This window comes from Anser anser (genome assembly GCF_964211835.1).
Source record: "Anser anser genome assembly, chromosome: 4".
In the NCBI taxonomy this organism is placed as follows: Eukaryota; Metazoa; Chordata; class Aves; order Anseriformes; family Anatidae; genus Anser; species Anser anser.
The window spans coordinates 16255973-16273036 of NC_139724.1; the positions used below are offsets into that span (position 1 = coordinate 16255973).

Genomic DNA, 17064 nt, shown 5'->3' on the forward strand with positions numbered 1-17064 from the left:
GACTGTGCTCCCTGGGACCCTGCTTTCCTCTGGGTTGGCTGCACCACTTGGTCAGCCAGTGCTGGTGAAAGAGCTGAGAAGGAACACCAAGTTCCTGCTGTGTTGGTCTCCTGAACTACCCGGGAAGAGCACAGCACCGGGCAAAGCTCTCTGCCACAACCTTGACGCTTGATTTTGCCACTCCTGAGAATCAAAGCAGAATATTATATATGTCCTTAGTGAGCAGATGAATTCAGTGGAGGGGCAGGCAAACTGTCTTCAGTCCTGACAGACAGGGAAAAATGGGGCTGTCTGTCCCTTCCCACACAAACACACACTGCAAAGAAGCCACCAGCTGTGACGGTCAGGTGCAGTCCTGAGCTCGTGACTCTTCTCTTTATGGTGTCAAATACTGCTCTGATGGTGGCTGCAGTGCTAAAATCAGAGCTGGTGTCTGCCACTGCCAACACAGTGAGCAGAGGTCCCTCTGGGTTTACCGTGGTGCCTCTCTGATGTAGTATCTGGAAAATAAGCCTGAGGATCCCAGAAGTGTTGGAGTTGTGAATGGCAAGGGCTGGAGTTCTCCTTGCTAGGCGTCTTGCTCCAAGCCAAGTAAATGTATTCATTAACGTGGTTCAGACTGAGTGTGGGAGAAAATACGTTGTTTTGCTTGTGTTAAATAACAGATTTTCTTGGGAAGTGCCAGAAAGATTTCTTAGCACCGTTAACCCTTCAGAACCATGTAGTTTAACTTGTTCTTCCACTGAGTAAAATTCAGGCTCTCGAGATGAATTCATTCTGCGTGAACCTTGTACAGCTATCTGGAATAAATGAGTCTCTCCACCACTAAACCTTTTACTTGGGAGCAGTAATGTTACTGCAGAACAATCCAGAGCACTGTGAGAAAAGAACCTCTTCCTTTCTTCCCTGAAGGATAAAACAATAACTAATTTGGAAACACTTTCTTTGGTTTCAAGTAAACATCAGTAGCTAAATTCTCTCTCGATGCATGTCTGCATCAGGGATGGGGAAACCCAGCAGAGATACGGCTCCAGGGGGAGACCTTTGGCTTAACTGTTTTTTGATTGAATCGTATTAACTGCTTTGTCACGCTGACACAGAGGCTGGGGACAATGGGGAAGAATTTCTCTCTGCTGCATGGGAAACACGCACTGCCCCCAAACTGTGACACGGCATTAAGTCTGAGTGATGGGAGCAGCGTATTCTCTGGAGTCTTTCAGTAGCTCTGCAACCCTACTTTTAGGTTTGAGAACCCTGTCTGAACTCCATGGGGGCTTAAAAAACTCATCTCCAGCATAAAACCGGTATTAATCAACTACTCAACAAGTTTACTGAGCAAGCCAAATTTGGTGTACCAGTGCTGATAGCCTAGTGAGGGACAAGGCAGAGGTGAGTCCCAGATGCACTGGGATGCATCATCCCACTGGAAGGAATAAAAACAATTCTGGTAAAAGATTTTAGACCATTACAAATACTTTAGCAGTGGAGATGTGGAGATGAAAATGGGTCAGTAATGGGGCCAAGAAGGAGGATTTTCAAGGGCTCTGAAGCAGAGAACATTTTTCTGTAATGCTGCTCCTGGGTGAGTCATGGACACCTTGCAGCGGAGAAAGCTTCCTCTCTCAGCTCCTCCAGGGAGCGAAATTTCTTCCTCTCCCACCCCATCGGTTCCTATAAGACTTCTTTCTGCAGCTCAGGAATTCTGGACAGCCATCTCCAGCAGTTCATTTGTGATGCTTCCCTTCCAATCGTTATTGTGTGTGACACAAAAAGGGCAGTAGTTTGTCACTGCGATTGCGGCTGCTTCTGTCAACACCCGGCTAAGCTGACTTACTGTTTTTTTCCAGAGCATCTCCCAGTGTCACTCAGCAGTTGTACTAACCTGCTGCGTGGCACAGCTTTGCTTGTGTAACTGCATACAGTGTGTGTGTGTACATATTTGCTTCTTTTTTATGAAGAAACTTCGGCCAGTAAGTTTACAGTTTAGGAGTCACATGCACCGTTCTTCATACAAAAGACACAAAGATGGAATGATCCATCTTAAAAGCTACACAGAATTTGTTGTTACAAAAGCTCCTCAAAGCAAGGGAAGAGAAAAGAGGAATAAATAAAGAAAACCTCTTTAAAATAATCAAGAAAGGATCTCAGTTAGACAGCATTCTCTGAACGTACAGTAACCATAGTGAACCAAACAAAAGACAGTAGTAATAAGTCTTATGTATCCTTGGTGATCTGCTTAAGCAACATCTTGCTTTTACAGTAAGCCAAAAAAAGGGAGAACAGATGAGTTCAAAGTCTGCTCTACGATCTATTGAGTGACAAGAAGCCTCCTCTAGTAGAAGAAAATGGACTGGAGTGTTAATGCAAAGCCGGAACCAGGGGTGGCCTTTGGGATTTTCAGGAAAGGGCAGCGGGCATGGTAGGCTTTACTGCAGTAAAGACAACTGAACGGGCTTGGGTTTGTGTCAGCCTGAGAAGATTATTGAGACTTTTTGAAGCGGGTGGGGAGGCCAGCTTGGCAGGGAAGATCTTGTTTTCTCCTCCTGAAAGAACCTGAAAGCACTGGCTAGATATGTTTGTGGAAAGCAGAAGAAAGAGTGAGGTGTGGAGGAGATGGCTGAAATCACAGCCTTTATGGAGGACTTGGATGGGGTTTCACAGGAAATAGGAACTGTCAGAGATGGTTGCTGGAGCACCCTCTGGAAGGGGATAGTTTTCTGTTGCATGGTTCAGGAGGCAAAGACTCTTCCCCAGGTTAGGGCTTGTGAGCTGGAGATTCAGAGGCAGCCCCTGGAATGAGAGCCAAGATTTGGATCATCGCCGCCCACAGAGAGATCACATGTTGAACAGAGGGGACAGATAAAGGTAGGAACAGTTGTGTCCATTTCACAGTTGGGAAACTGAGGCACAGAAACCATGAGTCTTTCTGCTATTGATGAATGTTTCGCTGTACAGATGCTCTTACTGACTTCAAAGAGAGGGTTTCTACTCCCCACGTGGCCATACCTGGGCATCTGGCTCTACTCACAACATACACAGTGAAACCAGGCATGAAATCCAGCCCACCTGTGTCTTAGGTATTCCTTCCCCCTCTGCTTGTCGGTCTTCTCTCATAACTTGGCTTGGCAGAGTGGTTGTCTCATTCCAGCCAAAAATCATCATCCCCAGCTGGCTCCTGCTGGCTCCTCCTGTTCCTGATAGTTTTAGTGATGATCCTATGCCCAAGTAAGTTTGCTGGCTCCAAATCACCTTGTTTCTTTCTGCTTAAATAAGCCATAAGAGGTCTTACTGCCTATTGGTTGACCCCTTACGCTAGATCATGTAGCTCACAGGGATCACATTTTTGGCACAAGGGTGATTTTTGACTGAGGGTGATTTTGACAATACTGTGGCTGTTCAAACTACTCCAATGCAACTTACACACTGAAAACAATAGAGTGTGCTGCTAGCTCTGCCATTGCTGACTGACGGCACTTAGAGCCACTTGAGGTTTAGGGGACAGCTGAAGACTTCTCTTTTCCTCTCACTTGGGACCTGGTCCACAGAACAAGACGTTGTTCAGAGAGGGTAGCCACACGCACAAGTGGCCTGCCTGCAGATTTATCTGTCTGGTTTGGCACACAAAGCTTAGCAAGCATACTCTGTCATGTGGTCCTCAGCTGCTCAGTGCATCACAGACCCGCAGGGTCCCATCCTTGACTTGGCCAGTGAAGCAGGTGATCGTTTAAATAGGTTACATGTGCATTGAGGTTTGTTTGCTTTTGTTGATAATTGTTACACTGACTAGAGACAGAGCTTTGTGTTTATAGTGCAGCGTGTTTTGTTTGAGTTATTCAGTTCTTTCCTTGAATTATTACCACTCCTTATACACAAATATTTTCAGAGGCATTCAGAGAGAGAGGAAGTGACCAGGTTAGAACATGGAGCATCTGAACTTTGCTTTGGGAGACAGTGTCTTGTTTCTGGACTTCTGCTGGAAACCCTGGAGTCTTTTTGACCCTTTTGACTCTCTGAGTGGTATTGCCAGGTCACAGGGCTGTTGTGAGTATTTTCCTCCAGGACCTCTAGGGAACTTGCATCCAGGGAATCCCAGCTGATTAAATGAGACAACTGTGCCTAAGCAAGAGAGGAGGCTAACATTATTAAGAGATGAGATAGCTATGCAATCAAATGAAAAAATCAATCCATATCTCCACTTATATTCTGTCTAGGTACACAGGTAATTTAGTTTTGATGCTACCATCAAAAGCGTCTAGTCACAAAAAGTGTGTCGTGTTTTAGGTCTTGTTTGTAGATAGTTATACAGGAGGAAAGCAGATCATTCTGAACCTCAGCATTACTTGCAGATGACTGTACTCAGGCTAGCAAACTCTCCTTGAAGACATTCTTTAATATACTGCTGTGGCTGGCTACATGGCCTTGCAAACTGCAGTTTAAGAGCCCCTGGCATAAGCATAAGCTGGAACACGTCAGTTATCAAAGACAGATTTATTTTAGAGCTGTTCATAATGTTAGCAACCTTACCAGGAGTATTGTGGATTTTAGTGTTTCATTAAGGCCTTTGATTTCAGGTTATTTATAATGGTAATTATGGAAGAATCCAAATACCCATTTTCACTATAAAAAGAGAGGAAAACAAAAATCTAGCCCCCATGGTTCCAAAGAGAACCCTGAAACAGTGATCCTGTGGAGTTCAAAAACTAGAATAAAAAAATAAAATTGGGACTTGGTAGAGAATAAAGCACAGATCATGATTTTTGGACTGGCGTTTTTTTAAGGCCAAAGTTCCTCAAGGCAGAAGTTAATACAAATGCTTCTGATGAGTGTCTCAGCCTTTGAAGTAGATGATATTTGTTACAAGGTACAAGTACAAATTTGTACTGGTCCAAGAACGCCTTTTTTCTATTGTATGTGATCTAACATAACAAAAAAAAAGGACAAAAAACTAACTCCTTTCTGTTTCCTGTATTGCAGGTTAATCTAACCTGTATTGTCCCAGTCTGTTATACTTAGTTTAAATGCTACCCACCTGTGTTTCTTTACAGCAGTAACAAACTGGAGCAATACTGCACTGCATTTTTTAGTTTGTTATTTATTTATGCTGGCAGCAAGGTCTAATGTTTCATCTCTCGCCCTTCCTGGTAATTGTGATACAAGACTCTTTATATGAAGTCTCATTCCTGTGGTTTTATCCATTCTCACAAAGAAAAGAAAAAAATCATTCATCAGTGGAAGGACTTCCTGGTAGGATGAATACCAATGATTTTTACCTACCTGTGTAGGGAGGTAGGAGAACTGATTAGCTAATGTTTGTGGAAATCAGATTTTAAGTGTTACAAAATACACGAGCTGGAGTACTGTTGTTCAGAAGAACAGACTGGCTTTGCCTGTGAGAAATCACCATTTACACTGAAACTAATGTACTAGTAAGAAGTCTGGGTAATGTGTCTGCATGTGCTGAGTTTCATGTTTGAGTTGTGGCTCAATTACACCTTACTCGACATGGCTTGAAGTAAAAGTAACTTGTAGAAGTGTGTGTGCAGTTTCACTTCTCAGAAAGTGGCACCCCTGCAAATACTAGTTCTGCTCACTAGATCGGAGTCTGAATCCAGTTTTTGTTTTGGTGTGATGTCTGGGAAGGTGAAGGACTGACAAAAGAGGTTATACTTCCAGGGTGCCATAAGATGTTGTAATTAATTGTGGGCCACGGGACAATTGCTAACACCAGTTACAGCTTCTGTTGAACGTAGACTGCCGGGTGCTTTGAATATCAGATTCTGTGGTGTCAAGTTTTGCAATAAAAGCTATTTTGGTTGCATTTCATTCTCCAGAAGCTCAGGATTCAGTGTGTTAATACGTATGTAACCTTGCCCTCTGCTAATATTCAGTATCGCTATGCTGGTATGCACCTCTCGCTTTGCACAAGGCCGTGAGTCCGAGATTCTGGGCCCTGTTTCCTTCTCCTCTGCTCTGTCTCTCACTTCTGTGCAGACTTGGTGCATTGCTGCTGGCACACTGATGGAGAATCAATGGGCATTGAAGACTACACAATGTACGCAGTGGACTATACAAAACCGAGAGGAAAGTGCCCTAGGATTCTCCTTCTGGATTTGCCACTGCATAGCCTTGGGCAAGCTACTTACCTTCTCATAAAATTAAAATAATTTTCTACTTCCTTTTATACTGTTCTTTGAAATCCCTAGCTGAAAAACCCTGCAGAGCTGCTGCATGTTACTAACTGCATACACCTGTGTGCATCTGCTCTGTTGCTGGCCTGTAAGCAGCAAGCTGTTGTTAACCAGGCAGTTAGATCATGCAGAGGAGCCTGAACCTGAAAATCACATCAAAAGTCTTCTAATCCAGGCTTGGCCCTTGGGCTCGTGCCGGGGTGCTCTTATCAGGAGATGTTCCATAACCGTTTTGCTGGCAATTACTGCTTCCAAATACCAAAAAATTTTCTGGCTTATTCAAAACAATGTTTCTTGGCAAAATTTGTTTGGCTGCTGATCCCCATCTTCCATACACACAATACAGGGGAGGCAAGCATTGTCCTTTGAGAAAGCTGGCTGGCAAAGGGAGGCAACGTTTCTTAGTCTGAGAGCTGAGTTTGGGGCTGGTAGACCTTGCCTCTTGGACAGAAGTGCACGCTGAGCTCTGCATGTGACAGCCAAACTGGCAGGCATGCCTCACCATCGCTTTCTCTCTTTCCTGTGCAGATCGAAGAGGGAGGTAAAGCAGACTCCCTGCCTTCCAAGCTGCAGGCTGGTGACGAGGTGGTGAACATCAATGAGGTGGAACTGAGCAGCTCCAGAAGAGAGGCCATCTCCCTGGTGAAAGGGTCCTACAAGAAACTGAAGCTAGTCGTCCGCAGGTAGGCAAGACACAACACTCCCTTCCTCCTGCCCTGTGGGGTACCACAACCACCCCCCCTCACATCTCCAGCTGAATGCCTATGGCCTGATCTTGGCAGTAGCCTTGTTTTAAGCACACAGGCATGAGCCCGAGGGCGAACGTTTGTTCCTTTCTGCAAACATTTCTATGACTCCTTTGTCACTGTTGCATCCAAGTATGTGAACTACTTATCCAGATGTCTTCCACTGCTATCCTGCCACATGGCAATCCAGGAATCCTGTTCAGATTTACAGGCAGTCCCCCTTCATCCTTTAAAGTGCCTGGGGCTCCCTTTGAAAGGGTGGCAATTCTGTATATAGCTCCTGCCTCATTTGCTCTGTTTTATCACTGTCGCTGTGACAGCACAAAGATTTCCACTGGCCTCAGCAGGATTTGGAGCTGTTTAATGTTCTTCAGGTAAGTGATAGAGTCCCCATGCTGACAGAGAGCAGCCTGATCAGTATTGCACTCAGGGTGTGATCTAGGGGGAAGAGCAGCCACCTCACCTGCATCTTTTTAGCAGCAACCTCTGTGTTATCACTGAATGAGTGATCTCTCCTCACACGTCCATTTCCCTGGCTGTCAAAGGCCTTGTAAAATGGTAATGAGTAGCATTGCCTGCATGCTGGGTCTGGTGGTGTGCTGAGCTTAACTCAGCAACACAAAATCTGCCAATACCCTTTGGAGGCATGAAGAATAAATGTTTGTGTTAGGGTCAAGCCACAGAACTTTATGCCCACTTTGAATCACAGACATTTGGATCTAAAATTTTGGTCTTACTTAAGACCTTAATAGAGATGCATCCTGTATGTTTTCCAGTGCTGGCATGTCCGAACAGTTTTTTTCTGTGCCAGTTAGGTGATAGCTGGTATCACTTTATGGAGTGCTCTGTCCTGAATTTCCATGCTCAGCCAGAGAGGAATCTGGGTCAAGATCAGCATAGCTGAGGAGCTGTCATTAGCCAAACAAAAGGTGTCAGCATGAGTCACTAAGTTGGAACAACTGGCTAACATCCGAGGGGTAATGTCTGAATAGGGCAGGCATGAAGGGCTCAGACACCCTTCTGTTTTCTGGAGTATATTTCATGCTCTGCTGGCTGTATTGTGTTGTTTACATGAAGTGTCTTCAGGTACTGACAATGGCCTTATGACAAAATCTGGATCTTCAAATACCGAATTGGTAGATCGTTTGTATCCACTGGGAGGATATTTGCAAATGCAGTTGATTGCAACTTGAGTGTTTTCCAAAAACAAATGGCTTTTGCTTAAGACCCATGTAAATTGTAATCAGTACTGACTGAACAAAATGTTCACTTCAAGCTAACTTCGTAAAACTGAATAGAGAACCCTTCTGTCACATCTCAATTTAGTTTTGCTAATGTGAAATAGTGAAGTTACTGGTTCTGTTTGGTCTAAAGTGATTTTTTTTTCTTGGATTTATACTGTCTACTTAAGAGGAAAAAAATAAAAGTAATGAGAAAAGGAGACAAGAAAAATCAAGTTTGCAGACCTTGGAGTCCCGGGGAGTGATAAATACTCTGTCAGGAGAGCAGGAGTGATAAATACTCTGGATATGTATGCACACACATATACGTATGCACACATGTACATGTACATAAAAACATTGATATCTATGTATGCATATGTATGTGTTTAACAGCAGAAGTGACGTACTCAAGGTCAGCAGTGTCATAGCGAGGCCAAAATTCAACTGTTCCTAATATTTCCTTGGGAAATGCCTGAATCAGTGGAAGACATTTCTTACAAAGTTTAGAGGTCTCTCAAGCTAAAAGAGAAAATGAGCCACTTCTTCACTTCCATGACTGTTTTTTCACATGCAGTAGGAATCACGAGACACCTAGTTCATGTAGGCAATCCTAATGGACATTGGTCACATTACTCTTATCGAAGGTGATCAATTATTGAAGGAGGAAGTGATTGACCTCAGAAAAGATTAAGAATCAGCCACCAGTGTTTTATATATTTCAAAATTATACTTCACAGTGTAGCTTAATGGTTTCTCTCTCCATAATTTTTAAGTTCCTAAGGCCTTTTCAGCTTTTCTTCTCCTTTTAAAAGGAATTTGCAGGGGTATTTGATGTTTTCCTTTTTTGGAATACTATATCACGCTTACTTTTAGAGTTATTACATTCACATAATATCCTCTTGCCAAGGTTCTTCAAACGCTTCATGCACATTTAAAGCTCAGTAAATCCATAAACTTAAAACTGAAAAATTACAATTAAGAGCTAAGAGCCCATCCTTCAGTTCAGGTGATTCAACACAGTCCCAGCTGCCCCTGCAGTGCTGGCATGGGCTGAGAAAGTAGCAAAAGAAAAAAATGTGAGGTCTGACTGCTTTGTGGGTAGTCAGTTAGAAGTTGTCAGAATTCTCCCAGTCCCCAAAGGTGGCAGGTGTCTGCTCTTTGGCCAGCTGTTGACAAGGTAAAAGACAAAGATTTTGTCTCCAGTGCAAGAGAAGGGATAAAAGAAAGATCCCAGAGGAGAATGGTGGGAAATAGGAAAGCAGCGAGAGGAAAGTGAGCTTCTACATTTAATAAAAGCTTCCAACAATATTAAATGAAATGTAGCTAGATGCAAAAGAAATTAAGGAAAGCAAATCATTACAGAGTATCAGCCACATGATGCCTTCATCTCACGTAGGGGGATGCTGCTGGGCAGGCTGCTATCTATGTGATAAAATGCGAACAAACAAAGGTTTGCAAGCCAGACTTGAGATAAAGCTCCAGCACCAAATATGTGCAGGTTATCTTTACACCAGACCTAATGTGTTTAGCCATTAGGACTGGTAAAGGAAGCACTAATGTGCTTCAACAACCTCATCTGGGATTGTTTTTTGTTATGTGGGCAAAAAGAAAATGTTTTGCAGTACTACATTGTCTGAAAATAAATTATGTTTGGAGTGCATAAGATACTGTTTTTTGTAAGTTGCTCGTGACAATTTAACTCAAGTGGGTTAGGTTTGCTTACTGCAAATACCAGCAGTCCTAACACTCTCTGAACGGTCATCTGTGACGTGAATTTTTAGTATGTGATTTCAGTATTCATGAGTACTCTTGCTTAGGGAGTGACACAAACGCATACTGACATGGACTTTACCCCTTGAAAGTCATACACAAACAATAGCAAAGTCTGCTTGTTGTCTGTCTTTTTGGTTCTCTCCAAAGCATATTCAAGGTCAGCATGTTTTTGAAGGTTTGATTTTTTGTTTCTCATATTAAAAACCTCAGGAGCAGTCTGTAGCAGTGTGATGAAGACATGAGACATCACAACAGACAGAAAGCTTGGATTTTTTATTCAGATGTTTTGTAGGAAGAACATCAAGGGCATACAGAGTACATTTGAACCACTCCATATATTTGTGTAGCCTGCATAGCATACGCAGATTGCTGTTTAATCTCAGTTTTTATTCTAGGACGAAGGTAAGCTTTTAGTGCCTATTGCAGTAGTGTGCACCTTTACATGTTATTAAACAAAAATTAATGTTACAAAACCTTGCTGCGTCTGCCGACAGTTTGATGCAATAACCTGTTATTTTCCTTGGAATGTCATCTGCAAAGCTTGGTACTTACCCATCAGCATCTGTAGTCACCGTTTTGTTATTGGTCACTTTAGTGAAAGAAAAGAGTGGTAACATTTGCAACGATGGGAATGTGAAGAGAAAACCAGAGAAAATTCAGTCTGAGATGAAAGAGGAGAATAAATGGAAATGAGAAAAATGACTTAGCTCACAGCGATACTTAATGTAAATGAATGGTTATGAACAAATGAGCAGTACCAGAGTAGCTAGGGCATGAGGGCCTTAGTCTGCCTTTCACTTCTGTGCAAACATCCTGCTGATGCTGGGGAGGAACTTGCAGAAGGAGACACACATGAAGTTGTGAATTTATGAGCTTTCTACTTCCTTGCTTATAAGCTTAATGTAGACTTGGAACCATGACAACTTAGGAAAGTTTGGCTTTGCTAACATCTTTTTAATTCAAATCTGTGAAGAATAATTCAGAAGAAGAAGCACCTTACCCATTACAAACACTTCATAGGCTCTAGATCTGGTTTTGAAAGAGAGGTATCTAGTCCATTGCTTCAACATAAAAATTACAGCCTTTTCCAGACGTTAGTGCCACCCCGTGCTTCCCCAGCACAAGAGACGAATTGTCAGAGAAAGATGTTTTACAGTCTTGCAGAGAAGTAAACTGTCGTTAAACACAGTGTTTGCCTCTGTAACATCTGTGTCAGTGAGATCAGAGTAAGTGCCTGGAAACCCAGAGCAGACAAGACCACAGTGATCCCAAGCTGTTGAAAGATGCGGTGAGCTGATTCTTTCCGAACCAAAAGTAAATTGATCAGCACTGAAGGGAGTAGTGTAAATGTATCAATATGTGACTGAAAAAATGGCAGTGAAAAGGGTTACTAAAATCTACCCTTCACCACTATAGAAAGTAAGTAAACCTATACTCTTAACTGCCAGTTGAATTTCTTTCCTGTGCAGATGGTACCAAAAGCAGTTACGTTGCAGTCACGGGACAGGGATGTGGCAAAGCCACGTTGATTAGGCCACCCAAGACATCCTTTTGTAAATATCTTCAAGTTGTTAGCATATGATGTTGCAATGTAAAGATCAACAGACTGGGTGGGTTTGCATTGGCGTGTGTGAGAGCTGCCACATACTGCAGGAGACTTAGACTTAGCGGTCAGAATAACTGCATTTCAGCTTTGCTACATCTCTTCCGTGGAGCTGGAAAGGAGCCTTTTGTGCTGCCTCTTGGCAAACTCCTACTAAATGGCAATTCCTCTTCTGGACCGTTAACAACCTTTAGCAGCCAGATAAAGTATAATCGGTCCATTTGCAGATGAGAAGCTGAGGCAGAGAATGATTGAATGATTTGCTTGATATGACACAGAAGATCTCCACAGAAGCAGAAATTGAACCATAGTGTTAAGTAAATACTGTGCTTAATCCGTGAGATGATCCTTATTTGGGAGATGTCTGGTGAATGTTTTTTTAAGGATGCTCTCTAGTTGCATTTTCTGTGTATCATTGTCAGCTCAGGAGCCCTCGATGGCAGTTTGTGAGCATGTTCAGCTTTCCCTTGCTTCTCTAACAGGGCTGCTTGTATCTTAACTCATCTAAGAGGCTATTCCCGAAGCCCATTTGTTTCTTTATGCCCATTTCTTGCTTCTTCCCTGTACTTGTTTTGCCCATTCGTTCAGGACAGCAGACTCAGATAAGTATGTATTTGTGTATTCCTGTAGACCTCAGGTCTGCAACTGCTGTGCCCTGGAGAAACTTGCTGATGCTTCACGTTTATTGTGCTGAAGCCTGAATAAGCCAGAGTGAAGTGCTTTGCATGTCAGAGAGTTACAGAGCCTTAGTGAGTGCGCCTTAGGTGCACTTTCCACTCCCTGCTACACCGAGTTACAGTTTCCTGCCTCACATACCCTGCTGCTATAATAAGTAATTTGTGTGCTTGCTGCTGGCAAGGTGGATTCAGCTTGGTGGTCTATTCTAGTCCTTTTTCTGAGGTGTGATTCTTAAGATGTTTAGAACTGCACAGCAAAATCACCTGCTTCTCCTTCCCCTTCCCCACTTCTTAATACGAGGGCTTTTCAGGACATTTCTGCCTGCTGGCTCAAGCAAAACACATCCATTTCCTTCTGATACGTTTCAGACCCAAGCAATCAGACAAAAAGAATATTGCTGTTTTGAGCACTCAGTCCTGCTAGCCAGATCAAACTGCCATGGATAAACAATGAGTGAGGGGAACAGCCTTAAAAATTATCACTGGGCAAAGAGACAAGATAGCAGCGTGCTACAGGGAAGAAGGAACTGTCCCTCCACTGCTGACAGACTACAGGAGTGAGCCAAGAAGCTAAGCTCTCCACAAGTATTTCCCATGATAGTCTTCAGTATATTTATATCACTGCTGGTGACAAATGCCTCTGACTGCAGGTGTGAGCAGAACCAGCTCCATCGAGCCTGAGGAATCCACAGGTTGATGCTGGGGAGATCTTTTTGCTCATGGCTTGCCAGATTGGCAACAGTCAGTGTGAATCACTATGAGGAACTGAAGAGACCAGTTTGTTTCATTTCATAGGAGGAATCTTGCGTACTGTCCTCAGCAAACCGCCTTAGATAGTTTTTGATACTCAGTTGATCTTTAACCAGCCGGAGGAGACTGAGGGTTTGAAAACTAAAGCTACAAGCCATAGAAATAATGCTCAGTTTAATTGTGGAAGGTGTTTGTTTTTTTTTTCCAGTTTGGTTTCTTCTGTCGCTTCCTCTCCAACTTGAGTACCTAAGCAAGTTGGGTGCAATTTAAAAAGTCCCAGACCTTTTCAGCTGTTTCAGTTCAATCTAACTCTGCCGTGCACACTTATGTTGGCTGAAGGTAAGGCTCAAAATGCGTGCACTGCCTTGTCTGCTTTACAATGACCACAGTGGCCTACAGCAGCTGCCAAAAATAGACTTTTCCACAGGTCAGTAAGCAAGAATGGCTGTCAGAGCGTCACACTGTTTACATAGTTTTACATTCAACGTGTTCATAACAGCAGCAATTAGATCAGTGAGGCATGATGGCAAATGTAGCTGCTCCGTGAATATCATGCTGAAGGCAACAGCAGCCACAGGGACAACAGCTCTCCTTTCTAACACCCTTTCGAGCACAAGTGCTGTTTGAACTAGGGCCTCCTACAAGCCATTCCTTTGAGTTGCTGTGGTGTTCGCTATTGCCTGGTGCAGGGAGGGCAGAGGTGAAAACGTGAAGTTGTTCTTGTTGAGACATCAGTGTGTCGTGAAGTCAGCTTGCCACGGGCAGTTTGGTCTGCGCTCTCAGTGGGCGTAAACCGTTGGCTTGAGTGGCGTTCAGATGAGTTACCTCAGGTCAGTATTTGGCCCTGTGATTCTCTAAACTTGTGGATCTAGCATTGGTCTTGGTTAATGAATGCAAAGCTCTATTAAAATTTGTTAGTGGAAAAATTTCTCTGCAGAAATTGTGTTGTAGGCCCGTACTCAGTACACGCTGACATGCTCAAGTCCTGTAGAGCTCTCCTCAGGTGTTGGTAGGCTCTGACTGACCTGGGATGTGAGGGGCTCCGATGATGATACTTGCATCTGCAGAGCTAGTGAGACTGCATGAAGCAAAAATCTCAAATATCCATGGTCTTCAGCAAAACGTGCTGCACACCTCCAAGATGTGAAACGTGTTTTTAGCAAATGTCCTATCACACAGATACAAGCTACTGTAGGAAGTCTGTTCAAGTATTATGTAGGTAGCATATATAGTATTGTATCAAAGATGAAGCACATTCAGTTTCTGAAGCATGTAGTTGCCATAAAATCTTGTGCTCCTGAGGCTCAGCGTGGGACCTGATGGCACACAGGCATAGCACCTCCGAGACTGCTGAGGTAGGAGCCCTCCATCAGCCTTGTCCTTGGCAGCAACCCATGAGTGAATCCTCTGCTCACGTGAATCAGTGATAACTTGAGTGGGGAGCTGGTGCTGGGGGCTCGGTGCTGGCCGTCACTGCTGAGACAGATTTGGCAAATAAAGTACCTGCTGCTCGTGATTCCAGCTGTACCACAGGTGCATGCCTACCCACTTCTCATTGCATGTTCTATGTAGAGCGGAAGACATTTGTCTGCATTTCTCACTTTCTGGGGCAGTTTTATAGTGAGGTGTAAGTAAACACTAAACACAGAGATAAAGACATAGCAAAGATCAGTATTCAAGACAGTTATGTTCTGCTTTCAGTAACTGTGGTAGTTTGGGTCTGCCCCAAACAGTGCCTGCAATCTGTTCCCATCTCACAGTGCCTTCAGGCTAAATATGCAAGTCGTGTAAAGGAGGAGTAGTGACAGAAAACACTATCCTCGTTTTCCTTTTGTGCTAAAAACTGTACAAAAAGAAAGGATTAAGCTTATCCATGGCTATAACTGTAATCTGTGTGTTCGTTTTCAGACTTCTCTGCAGATCCCCCCCAGGACTTGGGTTTTTCAGCTTATTCTCTTGGCACAACCCTGTTCCCGTGCCCCCTTGTCTGAACAATGAGCTGTGGGAGAGATGCTGGGAGGAGAAACACAGCATGGCACTGAGACCAGGGCGTCAGAGGAAGCTGGCTAATTCAGGCACTGAGCGGGTGCAGAGCTCACCCACGAGGTGTATTCACCAGGAATACACCCCCTGCAAACACCAGTCCCATGGCAGGGGCTGCCTCCCGGGGCTGGCAGGACATCGAGCACACTTTTATATTTGTTCTGCTCCTCTCTCTTCATGATGTGTCTGCTTTTGGGCACTGTCAGGGAGAAGATGCTGGGATATGTGGGCCTCTGTTCTACCATGGCATGGCCAGTGATGTGTTCTCAGACAAATCTGGTCCCAGTTAACTCATTTTAAGACCTCTGTGGCAAGATTAGGAATTAAACTCAGCCATCTTCTAACACTTATACCCATGCCATAGCTATAAAGTGATTTTTCTTTCAGCAGCCAATTGCTATAACTAAGACTTTCTTTAAAAAATGTAAAAACAAACAAACAAAAAACAAAACAAAACAGACTTTCACTCTTTCACTCTACCTGATAAATGACCATAGGGAAGTATCGAAGTGTGGGAGGAAGATGTCAGTACGACTGACATCTGAGGCTCAGGGCCGGTTGGAGCCTGTGGAAATTGGTGGAAAGATTCCCACAGACTCAAAAAGGCTTTGGCTCAGACCCTCACTGAGCAGTGATTTCCCTCATTGACCAGGAGAAAATGGGCTGTTCCTAGAGAGAGGGGAAGCTGCTGGCATTTTTACAAAATGCCAAGTGCCAACACAGTTCTTCAAAGAACTCTTTGGACTAATCCTTTCCTCTTATGACACTAATGTAATTTTGTGTCGTATTTGACAGCGCGCCAAAAAATTGCATCAAATAATCCAAGTTTTGTGAATGAAATTTAGTTAGAACAGGCATTGGCTCCCTCCCCGCTCTTCAGCAATGTAGGAGCATGTTTCCAAAGAGCTGCTCTGCGCTGGGGTTAGTTTTTGCTCAGCGATGATGACTGGGGAACAGGAGAAAGGGAGGTTTGGTGCACATGGAAGTTGTAAGACTGACAGCTGGGGAGGCCAAAGCTGGCATTAGCACTGGTAAAGGGCTGGCAGGGTGGTCTTGTGACTCGCGCTGTTGTATGTTCAGTTGTGAACTCCTCCACAGCTTTCCACTCTGCCCCTGGTCCCGTTTCCTGTTTGCCAGGTGTTGCCGAGGCTCTGTTGCATAAAGTCTTTGGGCAGGGGCTCTTTTACAGTTCATCTTTTAAACACACATAAAAATGAGCCTTCAGTGGAGTCTTACGTGATGAGACAGGTCCTCAGGTGATGCACATGGGTGCCATCAGCCAAAGCCCTGATGTGTCATTTATACAGCATTTCTGAGATCTGCACAGCAAGTTCCCAGCTAAGTAAAGGCTTTAAAATTTGTCCGTGTGTTGGGTCAAACTGTCAAGTTTTTAACTATGTCAAGCATCACTGTTTTCATTAGAGGAGTTTTATCTTCATTCATCAAAATGTTTGCAGTCCCTATATCATTAGGAAAGGTCAATATGAAACACAGGGCAGACAGCTAAGAGATGCACAGAATGTAATTTTGAAATCACTGGCAACGGGCTTACTGTCTAGGATTTAATTAGCTACAGCTTAGGGCTGCCAGGCTTTTAGGAAATTTCCCACAGTGAAACATGGTAAATGTGGAGAAGATCTAGATACGATTTTTGAAAAAAAGATCTAGGCTTCTGATGGGGACAGTGGGAAAATGCCTTGAAAAAAAAAGATGCCGGCCACCATAACGTGTTAGCCTGTATATGACATTAAAGGCTGACCCCTCGCCTGAGCCTGTTTTAGAAACACAACAATTTCTAGCCACTGCCACTCTGCATTAGCTGCCTCTTTCACCAAGTGCATTTGGATTACTTTGCCTTCTTCAGGCAGTAATCAGGCTGGGGTTTGATTTGTCAGAAAGTGACACTGGAAAAGCTGGGAAATCTCTGCCAGTGCTGGACGAAGTGCATTTTAGGGTGTGAGTCCCCTTCTTTTGGAATTTCCTGAGGATTAAGTTGGAGCTGGATCAGATCACGATAGTATGGAAATGCAAACAAGCAAGCATGTGTTCTCTGACTGATCT

General features: G+C 43.7%; 1 protein-coding gene across 5 annotated transcripts in view; it reads left to right on the forward strand.

The window, feature by feature from the left end:
• SHROOM3 (shroom family member 3) overlaps positions 1-17064 on the forward strand; it is a 150878-nt gene that overhangs the window by 41477 nt on the left and 92337 nt on the right. For all 5 annotated transcript variants that reach the window (XM_083835248.1, XM_083835249.1, XM_083835250.1 and 2 more), the window contains one exon: positions 6717-6871. In XM_083835248.1, coding sequence (XP_083691374.1) covers positions 6717-6871 — 155 coding nt within the window. The remainder of the gene's footprint in view (positions 1-6716; positions 6872-17064) is intronic.